The 16184-nt window shown below is 40.8% G+C and overlaps 1 protein-coding gene across 4 annotated transcripts; it reads right to left on the bottom strand.

The window, feature by feature from the left end:
• Positions 1-1163: 1163 nt before the first annotated feature.
• On the bottom strand, positions 1164-16178 carry SLC25A15 (solute carrier family 25 member 15). Of its 4 annotated transcripts, none has more exons than XM_085324926.1 (7): positions 15916-16178; positions 14948-15077; positions 10795-11053; positions 6134-6271; positions 5624-5793; positions 4424-4582; positions 1164-3515 (listed from the first exon to the last, which is right to left on the bottom strand). In XM_085324926.1, the coding sequence occupies exons 2-7, from the start codon at positions 15000-15002 to the stop codon at positions 3391-3393; spliced, it is 906 nt and encodes a 301-aa protein (XP_085181052.1). In that variant the 5' UTR covers positions 15003-15077; positions 15916-16178; the 3' UTR covers positions 1164-3390. The 4 variants fall into 4 exon arrangements, with proteins under 4 accessions (XP_085181052.1, XP_085181055.1, XP_085181053.1 ...); XM_085324929.1 differs by having other exon boundaries at positions 15958-16178; XM_085324927.1 differs by lacking the exon at positions 15916-16178 and adding an exon at positions 15639-15898.
• Between the last annotated feature and the right edge of the window lie 6 nt (positions 16179-16184).

Below are 16184 nucleotides of genomic sequence, written 5' to 3'. Positions count from 1 at the left end.
GAGCCTGGTTCACTTTTTGGGGAGCCTGGTTCACTTTTTGGGGAGCCTAAATGCTCTAAGTTGAAGGGACCTCTGGAGGTCATGTACTCCAAACTGCTGTGCAGAGCAAGGCCAGCTGAGGTACACTGTGGCTTTGTTCAGTTTCAAGTATCCTGTGGGGGGTGTTCAGTGCTTAACCACCTTATAACTTTTTTTTTAACCTACCTGAGGCTGCCCCTCAAGGTTAAGGGGTCATGGCAAAGTTAATGCTGTCTCTCTAATGCTGTCTCTTTAATTCTACTACTGCCAAGGTCTGGTTGGAGAAAAGTAAGAAATTGTGTTCGTGTAGGAGAATGAAGCTACGCCACTGGAGGGCAACTGAGCAAGAACCAGGATAGGCCTCTGTCCAGGCTGTCTATGCTAAGAACTGGGATAAGATGTGATCAAGTTCCTTTTAGCTTAACTCTAGCAACTGGATTGTGCTGGCCTCAGATGCCCTTTTTAGTCCCTTGCATGGCAGTTACTGCTTGTGGGGCAAACTGATCTCATGACAGCAGGGGCTGTTACAGTTGAAGAATTCCCCCCTCCCCCTTTGAATTGAAGCATGCTGTTAAGCTCCAGCTACTGCGTAAGCAGGACTGAATAACAAAATAGACAGCTGTACAAGAGATGCACTGAAAAAACACTTGATCTCTACCTTATGGGGCAGAAGATAGTACAGTACTTCCTGAATTCCTTCTTCTGCAGTGGCTTTGCTGCTGTTAACCTCCTCTGGTTTTCAGAGTGGTAGAGAAAGATGCATTTACAGGCTCTTCAGAAAAAAAACTTTCATTGTTTAAACTTTCTACTTCTAAGAGTTCTTTTTTGTGGGGGGGGGAGGGGCAAGAAACTTGCTTTTATAGCTCAATATCATGTTAATCAAATGAGTTAAGCACTAATACTAGACCTGCTTTTAGTACTTACAAATCCTTTATTTTCTGTGGTGGATCACACCAAATCTGCTTTTATTCACAGCACCTTGTTAAGTTGCCCTGTTCAATTTTGAGTGCTTCAGTGAGTCACTGATTGCTTCTAGAAACCCCTTTAATTCTAGAGGGGCAGTGACATTGACTTTAAACTGTATGTCTTTGTTCTTCAGCTATACAAGTTTGGTAAACTTCATTCCATAAACAGTAATCAGGTACTCAGTTAAATCAAACTTTATTCCCATGAGTTCTTACTCCCAGCATTATGAAGTTTTCAGAGTGCTGAACACTGAACAGTTGACACAAGTGTACAGCCAAAGCAGTTGTGATACTTGCACATTATAACCTCTCAAAATGCATGTCCATTTCAGCCTGTACTTTTGGTTCTAAAAATCTTGCTTCTCTTGAAGCCTCAACATTTGTATTTAAAAAAATTCAACTGTCAGCTTTAAAAAATGAAAGCAAAGACAAATCTAAGAAATAGATTGAAGTATTCCACTGCTGTGGATTCAATTTTTACCTTTCTGTAACTATTACAAACGCATATAAATGTACCATTCATCTTGTGATAAACAAGTCTGAAAAGAAGTCGAACACCTCTGAGAGCCCCACCTTCGTACCTGAATTGTTTAAACATTTGGCATAAATTCCTTAAAGTACTGACTATGCACAGTGCTACCTTGTTGATTACTGCTTCCAGTGCACTAATGTGTTGCAGTAGCCGCTGAAGATTCTTCAGCCATGCACAGCTTGTAACTCTTTTTCTCACGGCTGTTCAAAGTGAAATGTTTGGTTCTTGTTGCACATGAAGCAGGGTTTGCAGAACTGCAGAGACTACTTTTTGCCAGGAGGCTAGAGTGCTGCAGTAGAGTAGCCAATTCAAGTGAATTCCAGTTCCACAGTAGGTACTGAGACATCTGTGCCTAAAGCTTTTTCTTCCTTCTGAGGTATGCAGTTTCAGTTGTAATTGGTTAGTTTTACAGGCCACAACTGTTAGCTAGTATTTCCAATGACAGTGACCTAATCTTTAGTGAGGAGAAACTCATTTCTTTAGAACTACTGTAGCTCAGATGATTTTGGTGGGCAAAGAGCTCTGCCAAGAACAGAGAGGGGGGACTAAGCTAGCTGTTGTAAGCACACAGTCAACATTCTTCTGTACAGCTCCATGCATGATTTATGAACCATGCTACTTTGAGACCTACTTGAAATCAGGCCTTTTCCCCAGGATAAAGCCTGCTTCTATGACAAATTTCTTCAGAGTGAAAGTGGCATCTAAATATAGGTGTCACTGTATCATTATAGACAATGGTAACCAACTGGCCTTGGGCTGCATGTTTAATCAAGTAACATGAACACGCAGGTACACCCTCCAGGCCTGAAGGTGATATGAGCTGTCCAGTCATATGAGCTTTTTCCACTCAGCTGAAGAGACACAGCAAGTGGCACATGTGGCAACACTCCTCCCTAAGAGAGGGTGAGGTCAGTCATCTTTAAGAACTCAGTGCTGCCCTTCTGTTCCTCTTCAGCTTCCTGTTCAAGTAGATGGGCTTGTCTAGGTCAGGATGGCCCAACCAAGAGTCAGCTCAAGGTTGCAACTTTGTGCTTTGAGCCAAGAGCTATTTCCAGCAGTCCTCCTTTCTACAAGTGTTTAACTCATTGATATTTAGTGTGCTCAAGCACTTAGAAGAATCTAGAGGACTATAACATTTGTGTAAAAATGTTGCATATATCTTTTAAAGGCAATAACTTCAAGTTCTACCTGTAGCACAGGAATGGCTCAGCTTTAGGTCATATGAGTATAAATGTATATATACCAGGGAGAGGGGGGTGGAAAGGAAACTTCCTGCTTTTACAAGCCCATTTACTGGGACAGTTTTTGTAAGTCGTAAGCTGACTGCATTGGCCTTGGAAAGTCACAGAGCAGAAGGGAGCTACAGAGAAGGATGTRGACCTAGCTGAGAGTTAGAGGCAAGTCATACTCACCAAGGCTAGACAAGACTGCAGTTATTTTGAGTCAGAGATGCTTTCTATCAACAACAACTGGAAAACTTAATAACTGCAGCATAGATTTTTGAAATGGTGCTTTGTCTTAAATGAATCACAGCCTATCGCTGCATGTTACATTAAACCTAATAGGTCAATGTAGTTAGGTCATCTTTTGAACACCATTCCAGGTGAAAAAGACCTTTTTATGACATGCAATGTACCTAGTGCAGTATCTGCAGGATGGAGATAGTTCTGCAAGTCCAATTCAAGAAATACACGTGTCTAAAGCAAACAATAACAAAAAGCATTAAAAAAATCCACTTTAAATTTAAAGTCATAAATCTTAAACTGGAGCCAAGTTCCTTAAAATAAGGTCACCGCTTTGGCTCTAATCGGACCCTGATACTATCTACAGGTTTTTGCTCATTTTAAAAAGTTGTTCTCCCTTTGCTGGAAGGTATCAGTAAGAATCTATTTGGCTCATCATGAGTTTCCGGCTGTATTCATAGGCAAGGAACAATGCCCCATTGGCCAGGAATGCACGGATCATTGTAGGCTTCAGTCCAGAATACAAGGCGAATACACCTGAAAATGAAATCAGACCTGGTTAGTAGAACTTGAGTGTTAAAATGCTGATCCGCTGATCTGTGCTTTCATTTTTGAAGGGTAGTGAAGTAATGCTTCTGCTTAGAGGGACACAGAGCTGAACTCACTGATGCAGCAGCTAATTGTTTAGGATTTTAGAGCATTTTCTGGATATTGATATAAAAGGAATAGCTATAACGTGAGCTTAGCCATTTAACTTTAGATGCATATGTTAGAAGCTTGATCTCTGGCATGACAGGTCATCCAACTGGCTACCTTGGTCATCAGAGGACACAATTCACAGCAGCTGCACCAGAACTGGAAGGGGACAGAAAAGAGGGCAGGACTACTGTAGAGCTCCTGCTTTCATAATGAACATCTTCCCTAATAACAGGGCCASGATTCATATCTGCTGCCATTAACATTCTTGTACCAACATCTGTAGTGTCTACTCCAAGCCTTTTCCAGATACGAGACTCTTAGGGGGATGCTCAGAGTTGCCAATCTAATCAGACTTAGAGATCCCTCAGTCAGTCATGTAGTATTGAATTATGTATTTTCTAAGGGGAAGAAATGCTCTACTGAATTTAAACAGTTCATTTCATGTCTAAGGTTGCTCACAGGTAAATGGAATTTGTTCATTTATCTGCTTTTAACACATACAAAACTTCTGCTAGCCTTAAGTGAATCGTCTCGTGAACTGAACACTACAGTAGAATGCTGTAGGTCTCATTTTTTGTTGCCAGAATATAACAGCATCAATATTTCTCTTAGGATTACTTGTCTGTCAGTCTCTAACATATTATTGATATACTAATATACTAGATATCTTAACTAATTTTCTGTACTGAAGGGGATAAATTTGAATCTGCAGCCCTACAGATTCAGTTGATATTCAGCACACTCACCTTCATTTTTAACAATGCTTGCAAATGTTCCCATAAAACCTGTCTGTTTTCCAGCCATTGAAAGAACCTGAATTCTGGATTTGACACAGTCCACAGGATACACAGCAATCCACAAGCAGCTGCCTCCAAAACCTCCACTTAGCAGCAAAGGAATGGGACCTAAGGTTAAGAAATAAGTTTTTCTACACAGCACATTTATCAATGTAAATGGCACTGTATTTCTTCTGCAGAAGAGTAAAGGAGAACGTAGAGGAACCTGCTTATGGCAGAAGAGCAGCTTCTGCCTCCCTCAAACCTTTAAGTTAACTGGAAGCCACTAAGTTCCAAGTCTAACCACAAGCTCAAAGGTTGAAAGGACGGCCTTTTAGCTACAGGCTGTGCTAAGTGTAACTCAGTTCAGTTAATACAGTTAAGACAAAATTTTAACTCCACTCCCCCTTTCAATTATAATCACTTTTTAATGAACTTTCTAAGGCTCATCGTGAAAAGTTTTAGAGTCAYGTCACAGTGACACTAATGACTTACAGAGACTTGTTTGGTACAATGAAATTATTCCATGGTCAGTTATTTTTCATGATTCAACCTCATTTTGCATTTCAGATTGGGTATTTATAAATGTTTTGCAACAACATAGACCAGAATGCATGCAGTTGAAATATTAACTCCCAGCAAGACAAAGGGTTATTGTTAAGTCTTCCAAAGGAGATCAGCAATCTTTACTCTTGTATCTCCTGATTTTGAATGTCTAATTTTGCATCTTAGTGTTTTGTTACTATCATTATAATGGCATTTAATGGTAAGACAGGTTGCAACTTTATGAAGATCACCATATGTTTATATGCTATTCAAGAGAACAGAACTAAAGACTTCCAAATCACTCTAAACAGCTACTGAAATAAAGTAATTCAGTGTTTTGTGATACTGTAGTGTCAGATATTGAAGTCATTTTTTAATATTAGCATTAGCTCAATATATTTACTCGCCACTTACAAAAGCCACTTCAATAATTCTTTACCACATATATACCAAATGCACACCTCCATTTCCAGTGCCTCTCCAGTTTTCTTATCTTTACATGCATTTTACATCTGCTATGCATCATCAGCATATCTGCAGGCAAGCTATGCCACCCTCCCTGTGTCACCAATAACATGGTTATTGTTAGAATCTAGAATCTACCTGGAATAAGGAGAACCATACCTAATTCATCTTTTGATCTCCCAGAGGCAAAGAATGACCGGCTCAGTTCATATCCTCCAAAGAAGAAGAAATATCCTGGGACTTCCCGCAGCAAAGTGCTTAACAGGCCACGATAAAATCCAAGGGGACCATCCTTTTGAAGAACCCCCTTCACTACTGACCAAACTGTACTGATAAAGAGGTTGATGCAGTTAGTGATTCTTGATAGCTTGATAAATAGAAAGTTACAGAACCATAAATAATTTCAGCTAGCATTAAGCGTTAGACCACTGTATAGACAACAGAACTTGTGTAGAATTAGAACAGAATCCTGCCTGGAATGTTTCACTGGCACTCAACTTTGCTAGCAACTGAAGGGAACCCAGGCATGTGCTGTGACCTTCTCTATCGCAGCTCTTTCTTGGTTAACAGCACAGTACAAATGTGACACTGCTGAGTCAACACAGAATTAAAAAAGACACACACAAAGAGCAAGAGATTTCAGAGATTCCTGGCAGGAGCTATACTTACTTGTGTCCTTGCATTATCTTTCCTGACAACTGCATTTCATGCATGGTCTGCAGACGGCACTTCACCAGCTCCGTGGGGCAGAGGACAAGGGCGGCAAAGGCAGAGGCAAAGGAGCCTGCAGCAGCATTCTGCAGATCACTGCAAGAGAGAAACTGCAGAGGGTATTTGGGCACTGGCCTTCGAGTCATGCTGGAGCCACTGCTTCCTGAACCTACACCCTATAAATATTACAAAGAAACACTAAGGACAATCTTGCGGGAAGGAGAGTCTCAAGAGGAAAATGGAGCTGCTTGAACTACAGAGATGGAAAAACTAGCTAATTTCATCTTCATATAAATCTCAAATAGATCATTTCCTTTGACACCTAGGGAGCTGCATTGCAACCTTTACCCTTTGTACTATATTTTAGTGATTGMAGCAGAATAAACACAATCAAATCTTTCCTTTCTTGGCTTTTAGAAGAATTTACTTAGACTTTTGTTTTACTGGGCAACTTTCGGGGACTAATCACCTCCCTAAGAAGAAATGGGCAAGAATTGCCTTATACAGATGTTAGTGTTCTCAGATCCACTGTACTGGTATTAATATAGATTTTTTAAGTGGAAGATGCTACAAGTCTGAAATCAAGGAATGCTGTGCTGTTAACATCTTTGCTGTAGATGAGCTAGCATGAAGGCAACTGCATGACACAGATAATGCAGATAAACACAGAACATACCACTGAACAGGACACCACTGTAAACTGCATTAACTCACAGTATTACAAAACGGGGACTTATTTCATGGTAACTGATTTTACAAATAGCTGCAAAGTCTGGACTGATAAATAGCCAGGACTGGAAGGCTGGTACTCCAAGACGATATAGCTTATGATATGCTTAAAACCTGCTGCTACAGACCTTGACATATCAGACAGGAGCTGCATGACAGCAGAGCACAAAAGTGAAGCTTCTCCCTCCTTTCAGAGCCTGCAGAGCCAGTACAGCAAAACCTGACCAAGCTGCTGCACAGAACCTCTTTCCATGCCAAGGAGAAACTGGCCCTGTGCCCAGTAGTTCTGAACACCTATAGTATCAGAGAGGGATTAAAGCCACAACTTTTCACCTCATAGAAGCATCATGAAACTAAAGGTAATGCTTGTGAAATGTTCAGGTATGGCAGTGGCAAGAACTGTCAAAGAAGAAAGAAATCAGTAATTGTCTGCAGAGCAGTAACTGAATAGTACACAGCAAATAAGAAATTACACCGATTTCATGACCCTTCTGTAGCACACAGCTTGGTGCAACAGGGGTCTGAGATGCAACCTGCTAAAGCTCAAGACAGAGCAAGGCAGAGTTAAAAAATACAGTACGTGACTGCTCCTTGCAGTAATTAGCTATGGGCTACAGCAAAGCAATACAGTTACACACAGAAGAATTAGGATAAGAAAAGATGGAAGAGGTGCCCTCTAACTGCATGCTGAAGAGTACATAGAATCTTTTCTCTTTTAAGAGGGGAAAAAACCCTAGAGGCTATCAGATACGACAAGGATACTGACAAATGTACATGAAGGACTAAGAAATAATTGAACTCTTTCCTACTTTGCCTGTCTTGATGGTTTTAATTCCACACAAAACAGTTCAACTAGATGTGCTGTCTAGGTGTTGGTCTTTAATGTAGTGAACTTCACTGCAGAAGTGATAAGCCTTGAATACTGTGCAAGTTCCCTCTCAACATAAAATGCCTAATTCAGTATTTTTCTCAGGGGAAAAGTTTTGACCAGCATAGTACAGGAGCAAAAATGTTCTACTTCTATGCTGCTGTTTCTATAAAATATATTTATTTTGCTTTTCAAAGCAAATAATCTGTTTAAGCAGATTAGTCACGTACTGAGAAAGTTGGACTGAGGTGAACATGGACAATAATTGCCTCAGTTTTGACTTCAGCATGAAAACCAGTCAGTTTGGTTGAATTAAATAGACATTTAAAAAGTAATGGAATTTAGCACTTCTCTTCCTGTCTGTCTTTTTTGTCTCACACCTCAATGACAGGTTTTCCTTTAACTGGAAGAAGTGCTGTTTTGTAATTGTGCTTGTAATGGTTTTCCAGGGGTCACACACTAATCAAGGGATCCCTAACCACAGGGAGGCTAGACAAGTTTATTTCCAAGCCCTTTAAACATATTACTGAAAAGGCAGCTAAAGCAAAAGCAAGCTCTTGTAGTTAATTTTGAGAAATCTCAGAGACTATAAAACAGTGTGCGTGGGGGCAAGCTATTGCTTAAATATAGATAAGAGGAAAATAGTCATGTTCACCTCAGTTTGTGACTTTACGTATTTTGTTCTTCAGGCTAAGACAGCAGGGCAGTTTCTAAACAGCAGGCACAGCGAGGGTTATAGCTYCCTGCTCGTTGCACCCGAGGTATGGCCACTGATCAGGGTTTTCCCCCCTTCCCCTGCAGCACACTACAAGGCTCCTGACTCTTCCAAAACAAGACCAGGTGGTGATGCAGACCACATGTATTCAGTGCACCATTGCAGGYTGTGTCAATACAACTCTCATAGGTGCTGCTTATAAAGATGACCCCCATGATGATCCAGATGAAGAGAGTAGGGCTGAGGGAGAAATCTTTCTAGTAAAATTAAATCCTCTAGCGTTTTGTTCGAATACAGTCCTGCTTGGTATTGCAGTCTCACTATTTACTCTGACCAACAACGTATTAGGCTGCCAGTCTGAATTTGAAAAGTACTGGTATCTGATCAAGGAAAACAGGGCGAGATGTCAGAGACACTTGCTATTGCTGTATATTCAATTTACATTCCCATTCTGTATCCTGCTCTGAAACATGGCATACACTGATGCACATTATTTGGAAGTTTCCTGGACCTACTCCAGCTACATACATCGTAAACAGGCATACGGCACATCTCAATCAGTGATTTTAAGAAGTGATCCTAGGACTTCCGCAAGTCTTTGGGCTACTTCCAAGGAATCCACAAGCGATAACCAAGAAAAGCATGCTGTCAGCAGGCCTACATGCTACATTTTAGTGGGAAAAAATGCTGGGTCTGTAAGTTAAGCTAGCTGAAAATTCCTGATCTATGACAGGAGTAAAAAATAGAAAGCAGTTAATATAACTTGCTTCTTCATCACTCAATATTGCCTCATACCAAGCCTCTGTCTAGAACACAGCACATCCTAACACCTGACAGGAGGAGTGTAATGTCACTTTTGGATACCTGCCTTACGCTTCTGTAGCTGTGTTACATCAGAAATGTGGAATGCAGTATCACAGCTCCTCAGCCACTTCTATTTAGAGATGGAAGTGACTGAAGCCAGAACAAAGCTATTAATAAAAAGCTGAATGTGGTTCAGCTTTGCATTACTCTCAGAACGAATGAAGGGTAGCTAGGATAGCATCACATGAGTCTTTTACACACCATGGGGTAGCGTATAGATGAAAAAAGTGCAGTTACTCTCACCACTGCATAGAAACATACCCTAAGAAATGGCCAACAGTAAGGCGCACAAACTACTGGACCACTTGACAGCTGTGAAATGGTGAACCTGAAGAAAAGCCATCCTTGTTAGAAAGAGATTGTGATCATTAYGTCACTGTATAAATCCACGGCTTGTTTACACCTGGAATACTCCACTCAGCCCTGGTCTCGTGAGCTCAAAAGCCAGATGTGTTAGAATGAAGAGAGTTTTAGAGAAAGGCAGCAGCTAGGGTGACCAGAAGAATGAGCAGCCTCTGGGTGCTGAGTGACTGGGTGGGCTGRGACCCTTACACCTGGGAAAAGGCTCAGGTGGGCAAGGAAGCACAAAGCAACTGACAGATGYCTGCAAAATCCTGAGTGGGAAAGACAGCAGCTAAGGACTGACAGTTCACTGTCTCTGCCAGTTACTGAATTAATGGTTACCACCAGCAGAAATCCTTGCCAAAGGGTGTAGTAGATGCAAGGAATTTATAAGAACTCAAAGGGCGACTGGACAAGTGCTTCAAAAGAGATCCACTAAAGTCACTGACTAAACTAATCTCACCATGATTAATTCTCTGAACAAAGTATAATAGGCTGTCAGAGGATCTGGAGGAAATGTGAGATGGATCTTCTCTTTTTCCTCATCCCTCGGCATCCCCACTTATTGCCAATGCTGTAGACACACACCAGGCTATATGGAATTTCAGTCCAACCACCATGGCCATTAGATTCAAGTCTTTACAACTGGAAAGAAAAACCCTCAAACAAAACAAAAACATACCCACCAAAAACAGAAAAGAACCCACAAGACAAAATTAGATAAAAGTCTTCTCCCTTCAGTATGTCTCCCAGTGAGAGGAAGCATTACCTACTCTGTAAAGTCAGAACATGGCAATAGAGAGAACACCAACTTTACAGGTGTTGCAATGCTTGGTCCCTTTGGTGAAGTAGTTCAAGTCTTAAATATTCCAGTTAAATTGTGATTGCCCAAACCAGCCAGCTGCAGTGAAAAGCAGACTGCTCTGTTGTAGTTAGATGCCATACCCTAGCACAAAAATCAATATTCCAAAACATCATACTACACAGTGTATTGGCAGRGAGAGGCCTGGAGCATCTCAGGTGCATCACAACAATATTAGCGGTTGAATGACTTTTTTTCTTTTTTTTTTTTCAAATACAAAACAGATTTCTGTTACTAACCTGAGCTTTGTTTTCCTTTCTACTCCAACAATTCTCCTCACRATTTGCTGGCAAAATCCATAGCACATGAACAGGACCGAGTTCTCTGCAACGTTGGCTACAAGCGCTGGTGTGGTCCCTTTGTAGAAGCCTCGAAACCCCACTTGTTTATAGGTCTTCACAAAACAGTCAACAATTCCTTTATACATGTCAGGGAACGTCTGCATCTTCACCTTTGCTGTGTCAAAGGGCTGGCCAGTCACCACACACGCAGTCCCACCTAAGCAAGCAGTGGAAGTTAAGAGGGTGACTGAAGGCTATCATGAGTGAAGGGCCTATATACAAAAAACACTATTATTTAAGTCATGCAGTGGATGAATTCTCTGCTGGAAAAAGACAATTGCACTGATTTTAGTGCAATGGCATCTAATACGTCAGTGGTGAATTTAGTTCCCCRGAGGAAAAAAATTACACGTAAAAGCAGCAGCAACTTGAGTCTCATTAAATATGTTGTTAGCTTAATAAAAATTAGTATTTCAATTAATCAGTTTATTTATACAAATAGGTACTTAACAAAGGTATTGTCCTACAATTGAATCACCTGTGATTATAAACTAAGCAATGTTTTGCCTTCCTCATTAATGTAGTGGTTCAGAAGCTTGATTTTATGTGCCAACAACAGAACTACAAGATTTGTAAGCAGGGGATACAAAGATTCCTCTTAAAGATTATTCCAGGACAAGAACACTGCGGAGAGAATGTTAAAACTAATGATACATTATAAACTGATATAACCAAAGATAAATCCTTCAGTTCAAAACTCCAGATGACTCTTAGTTACATTTATTCCTACCTACTGTAAGAAACTGTCCAGGAGAAGTTAAAAAAAAAGGGCAAGAGGGCAACATTTCTCAACATGTTATCTTGTCCAAACAGAACTGCAAGGTCAATACCCTAGGAATTTGTCAGATACTTTTCCATCAATATCTTCTATAACCACTTTGTCCACACTATAGTACTTTTCCATGAGATCCAAGTTAATCCAATAGTCTGCAGAAAAGGCTGAAGATTATACACTAGTATTTCTTACTGAAATTTATTATGACAGCAACATACTGGGAACTGTGTCTAATAGCAAGCAGAGGATGTGTCTTATATGGATCTCATAGTTTCGATGTTTTAAAAAGAAAGAAGAACTAGCCTAAAATAGAAGTTTATCTTTTACCAAAGCACAGTTGGCACACATATACCTCAAAGAGGATACAAACTAGGTGCTATTTTTCAACCACAAAACTGAAATAATTATCTGTAAATCCAGATAATATAAAAAGACAAAAGTAAAAACAAGACTGCATGTGCGAACCTAATTAATCAAGTCTAGTTATTCTTCCTCCAAGGGAGAAGAAAAGCAAGCAAGCTCTGGTTTAACTAGGGTTAAAATTCTCAGGTTTTACTCTTTGCAAACACAGGTTTGTGTTGCATCATTGTTGCGCCTCTGCAAAGAGATACTTTGGGCCTTYAAGAGGAACCCAGGATCCCATCCCTCACAATGCCTGATTCTCAACTACAGAAGTCATTAAAAGTTCCAGAGCAAACCCTGCAAGGAAGCAATACCTGAAAAGCTTCTTGCTCTGGAAGGACAACCAGTGAGAGAAATAGCTGGCTTATGCTGGTAACAGCAACATAAGCCTCATACGAAAAGCAGAGCAGGAGCTCTAAAAAGGCTCAGCCAATGCTTCTTGCAAGGAGCTCAGGTAGGTAGGAGTCTACAGGACAAATACTGGGCCCCTGTGGGAAGATGGACCTAAAACAGCCACATGCGGTAAAATAACAGCCATTGGAAGAAGCCAAGGAGAAGAACCAGGAAAACCAGAAATGCCCTTAGGAAAACTGGGATTTGACTGTGAATGGCAGTTCCAAAGAGAAAAAAAGATGTCTCCTTACAGTATCTCTGGATATGGCATAAAAGCCGAGCAAAGAACAGCAAACAATTTTGTAAGCTTCAAGGTAAAGACAGACAGTCCTGGTTAACATCTCATAAATATTATAGAAAATAAAATAAAATTCTTCTAACTAGGAGTAGAAACTGTAACACCCCTCAACGTTGCTCATTAAATAGAATTTAAAGTTTAGATTAAGACAGTCCCTCATAATAGAAGGGGAGCAGTGGGGAAAAGAGTCCTGCTTAATCAAACAGAAGTGATTAGAGGTTTCTCAGATCCTATGCCAAGAACTATGAGTTAACAGGCAGCTAAATAATTTGTTTTCTCTTGTTCCGAATTTACTTGCCCCCAAAAGGAAAGGGTTCCAACAAATATAGCATTACTTACAAGCTAGTAAAGACTATCTGACAAGGGAGGTTATGCATTCGGCTTGTTAAATAGCCAAACACTGTTTGGCTTGTTAAATAAGGTTTCTAAAGGGAGCAGAGACCTGTAACTACCAATGAATGTAAGCGTACAGAGCTGGTTTGTGGAAAGAGTACAGAAGATAAACAAACACTAGAGGAACAACAAAATCTTCTATTACAACAGTGGTAGCAAAGCAAAGAACAAGAGCAATGATTTATGAATACTGAAGTCACATTGAAAAAGATACAAATTCCTTAATCCTATCTGAAGAAATAACTATACCAGAGGAGAAAACAGCATAATTTATGATCTTTCTTATCTCTACTGCCAAAAAAGAAGCAAACCTCAAAATGCACATTGGCTGCATGCATGCGTGCATAGAAGAGTACCACCGAGCAACAACTTTCTAAAATAAGACTTGTTTCTAGCTCTCGTAGCAGCCAAGATGAGACACTTCAGGCTTCAATTCAGAAAGACAGTTTGGGAGTCAGGGTGCTCCACTGCCCTGGATGTTAACAGCAGCCTTCCTGAGCGGAAGTACTGGAAAGTAAAGCAATCACTCCTCGCATTTAAGCGCCTGGAAGCACCAGCAAACTGTCAAGAACTGCACAAATAGTAAATTGCTTCTTTGAAAATAGAGCATTTTTTTTTCTTTTAAGGAAGAAAGAACAGACAAACAGAGATGAATTTTTCTAAGGCAATGAAGGAATAATAGCAGAAATACTCCTCTTTCCTTGCAAGGAAACAAGGTGTTGTCAAGTCAATGAACATAAAGGAAGTATTATCTGGGTAAAACACAATGGAAGACCAAATGCTTTATGAAGATGCTACACTGGATTAATAAAGCTGCCACCCCTTGTTTCCTTACTGTACTAAGGTAACTGCATTCTGACAACTGACCTCCAATAACTACCCTTGAACTGAATGCACTTAATATGGTCATATCCATGGCAGTAACACTGTCATTAAAAAGACTGACTGTAATAGGCACTGTATGAGGAAAAAGAAAAAAATAAAAACCATTAAACTGATCACAACAGCATATTAAATAAAAATCTTTCCTTTCTCTTTCATCACATTAGCCATTCCAGCCCAACATTTTGTCTGTTCTGGACATCATGTAAGCTTCTTTGAGAAACTAGCTTCTCTTTGTGGCTAAGACTGTCCTTATGATAAAAGCTTTGCCACTACCACTACAGCTGTATTTCCCCCTTGCTCCCCCAAAATGAGATTTCTAACATCCAAAAGACCCCTTTTCCCAGTAGAGTTAACAACTGATACATCCATTAAACACAGACATTGCCAATACAGCAATGTCAGTGAGATAGTGCAACTTTTTCCAGTTGTTGTGTTGTGACAACTACAACAAAGCTTTATCGCACAGACCAGGTCTAAGTGGAAGCTAGTTAAGAAAATAAACGAACACYAGTCATACCACTAAGTTTCTCAGCTTTTAAAGATTTCCATTTGAATATTATCTGAGCCAACAGCCCTTCAGATAGCCTCTTGCCTGTTTCAATTAGATGGAGCTCCTGTAACAGAACTTGTTCACTGCATGAATTTATTGCAAAGCTCTACTTGTGACTGATATTCCAAAACTCATGTAAGCAGGAAAACCTAACACTGACACTTAAATCTACTCCTGCAAAATTATTAGTCTAAAATAAAGGTTACACATTTCCTTTTTGGCAAGGGTTTCCACTAAGGAGGCATGATAGTGCATTCACAACACTGGCTGAAGTCAGCTGCTTCACTTCCATACCGTTCTTARAAATGGAGATGATTGCAGAAGTTCTGTGCAGTTAAGGCCTTTCCAACATTACCTGCAGCTCCTGCTGTGAGGTCAACAGCAGCCTGAATAGCAGAGTTCATCCTCATGCTTCACACTTGTTTGTCTGCTACTACAGAGTGAAGAGTCCCCAGTTTCCTGGCAGGTGTTGAGATATCTGAACCCTGAGGAAAGARAAAGATGAAACTTATAAACTACTTACAACAATACCTCTGACAGGCAGACACATCACACAGAAGCTTTCACTTCCATTCAACTTATTTTAAAGCATTTAATGACAAAAATACTTGTCCCAGAGACTAACCTGAGATGTAGCATACCTACCTACATTTTGTCCCCTGACTGCTGCAGACTACCTTTGCAACATTAAGCAAATCTTCTGGGATCTCATACTGCCTAGCTTCAGGCTGTTTGGGCTCTCCAGCTTCCAGTCTCCCTGGATCTCTCAAATGAGAGCAAAGAGCACCTCTAGGGAACAGCGTGGAACATCACCTTTCTGCTGACTATAGGAGTGAAGTCTCTATCACATCTCTAAGGCTAGTCGGTAAGAATATTTCCCTCTCTGTCTCAGCTCCCCACTTCTCCAGCAAAACAGGGTTTTGCTCTCGTCGTGGTGAGCAACAGCTAAGAAAGTTATATTCATGATCGCAGAAGACACAGACACTTCAGGGATTTCTACGCACTGAGCCGAAGAGCTCCCGCTGTTTCAGGACCATGTCACTGACCTAGAGACTCGGCCGGCAGTGCTGTCAAACAAGCTGCACGTGTCTTAAAAACGAAAAACAACACACGCAGGAACCAGCCCCTCATTAACTACTACGCTTGTCTTCAGGCGGAGTAAGCCAGCAAAAGAAACGTTCCTCATTCTTCTAGCCCACGGCAGAGCTGCTCACGAAGCCCGGTCTCCCAAGGCACCCTGCCAAGCCAAGAGGAGAACCTGGCCTGTCTTCCAGTGGGTCATGCTGGAAGCACACCGAAAGTCTCCRCGCGGGTTGTACGAACCTCATCCTCCCGAGAGCTTCGACGCTACAGGCATTTGCTTACGAGCGAGGCTTTAAGAACAGCTGTTTCTAAACAGGCTTATTATTCTCGAAGCTTWAAAAAAAAGAAGGAAAAACAAAAGCCAAATATTGTCACRCGGTTATTTCAAGCGTTAGAGCTGCTTAAGAATGTAATGGGTTAAAGGAAAAAAATAAAATAAAACCGAGCGCTCTGGCAGCGAAGGACGCTAATTCCTGACGCTGTTCCCGACCCGCGCTGAGACTCGGAGC

The sequence above is a fragment of the Rhea americana genome, unplaced genomic scaffold (assembly GCF_003343005.1).
Source record: "Rhea americana isolate MKP2758 unplaced genomic scaffold, rheAme1 scaffold_95, whole genome shotgun sequence".
NCBI lineage: Eukaryota > Metazoa > Chordata > Aves > Rheiformes > Rheidae > Rhea > Rhea americana.
Note: the sequence above shows the minus strand (reverse complement) of the source record. Positions and strands in the feature narration are given on the sequence as shown.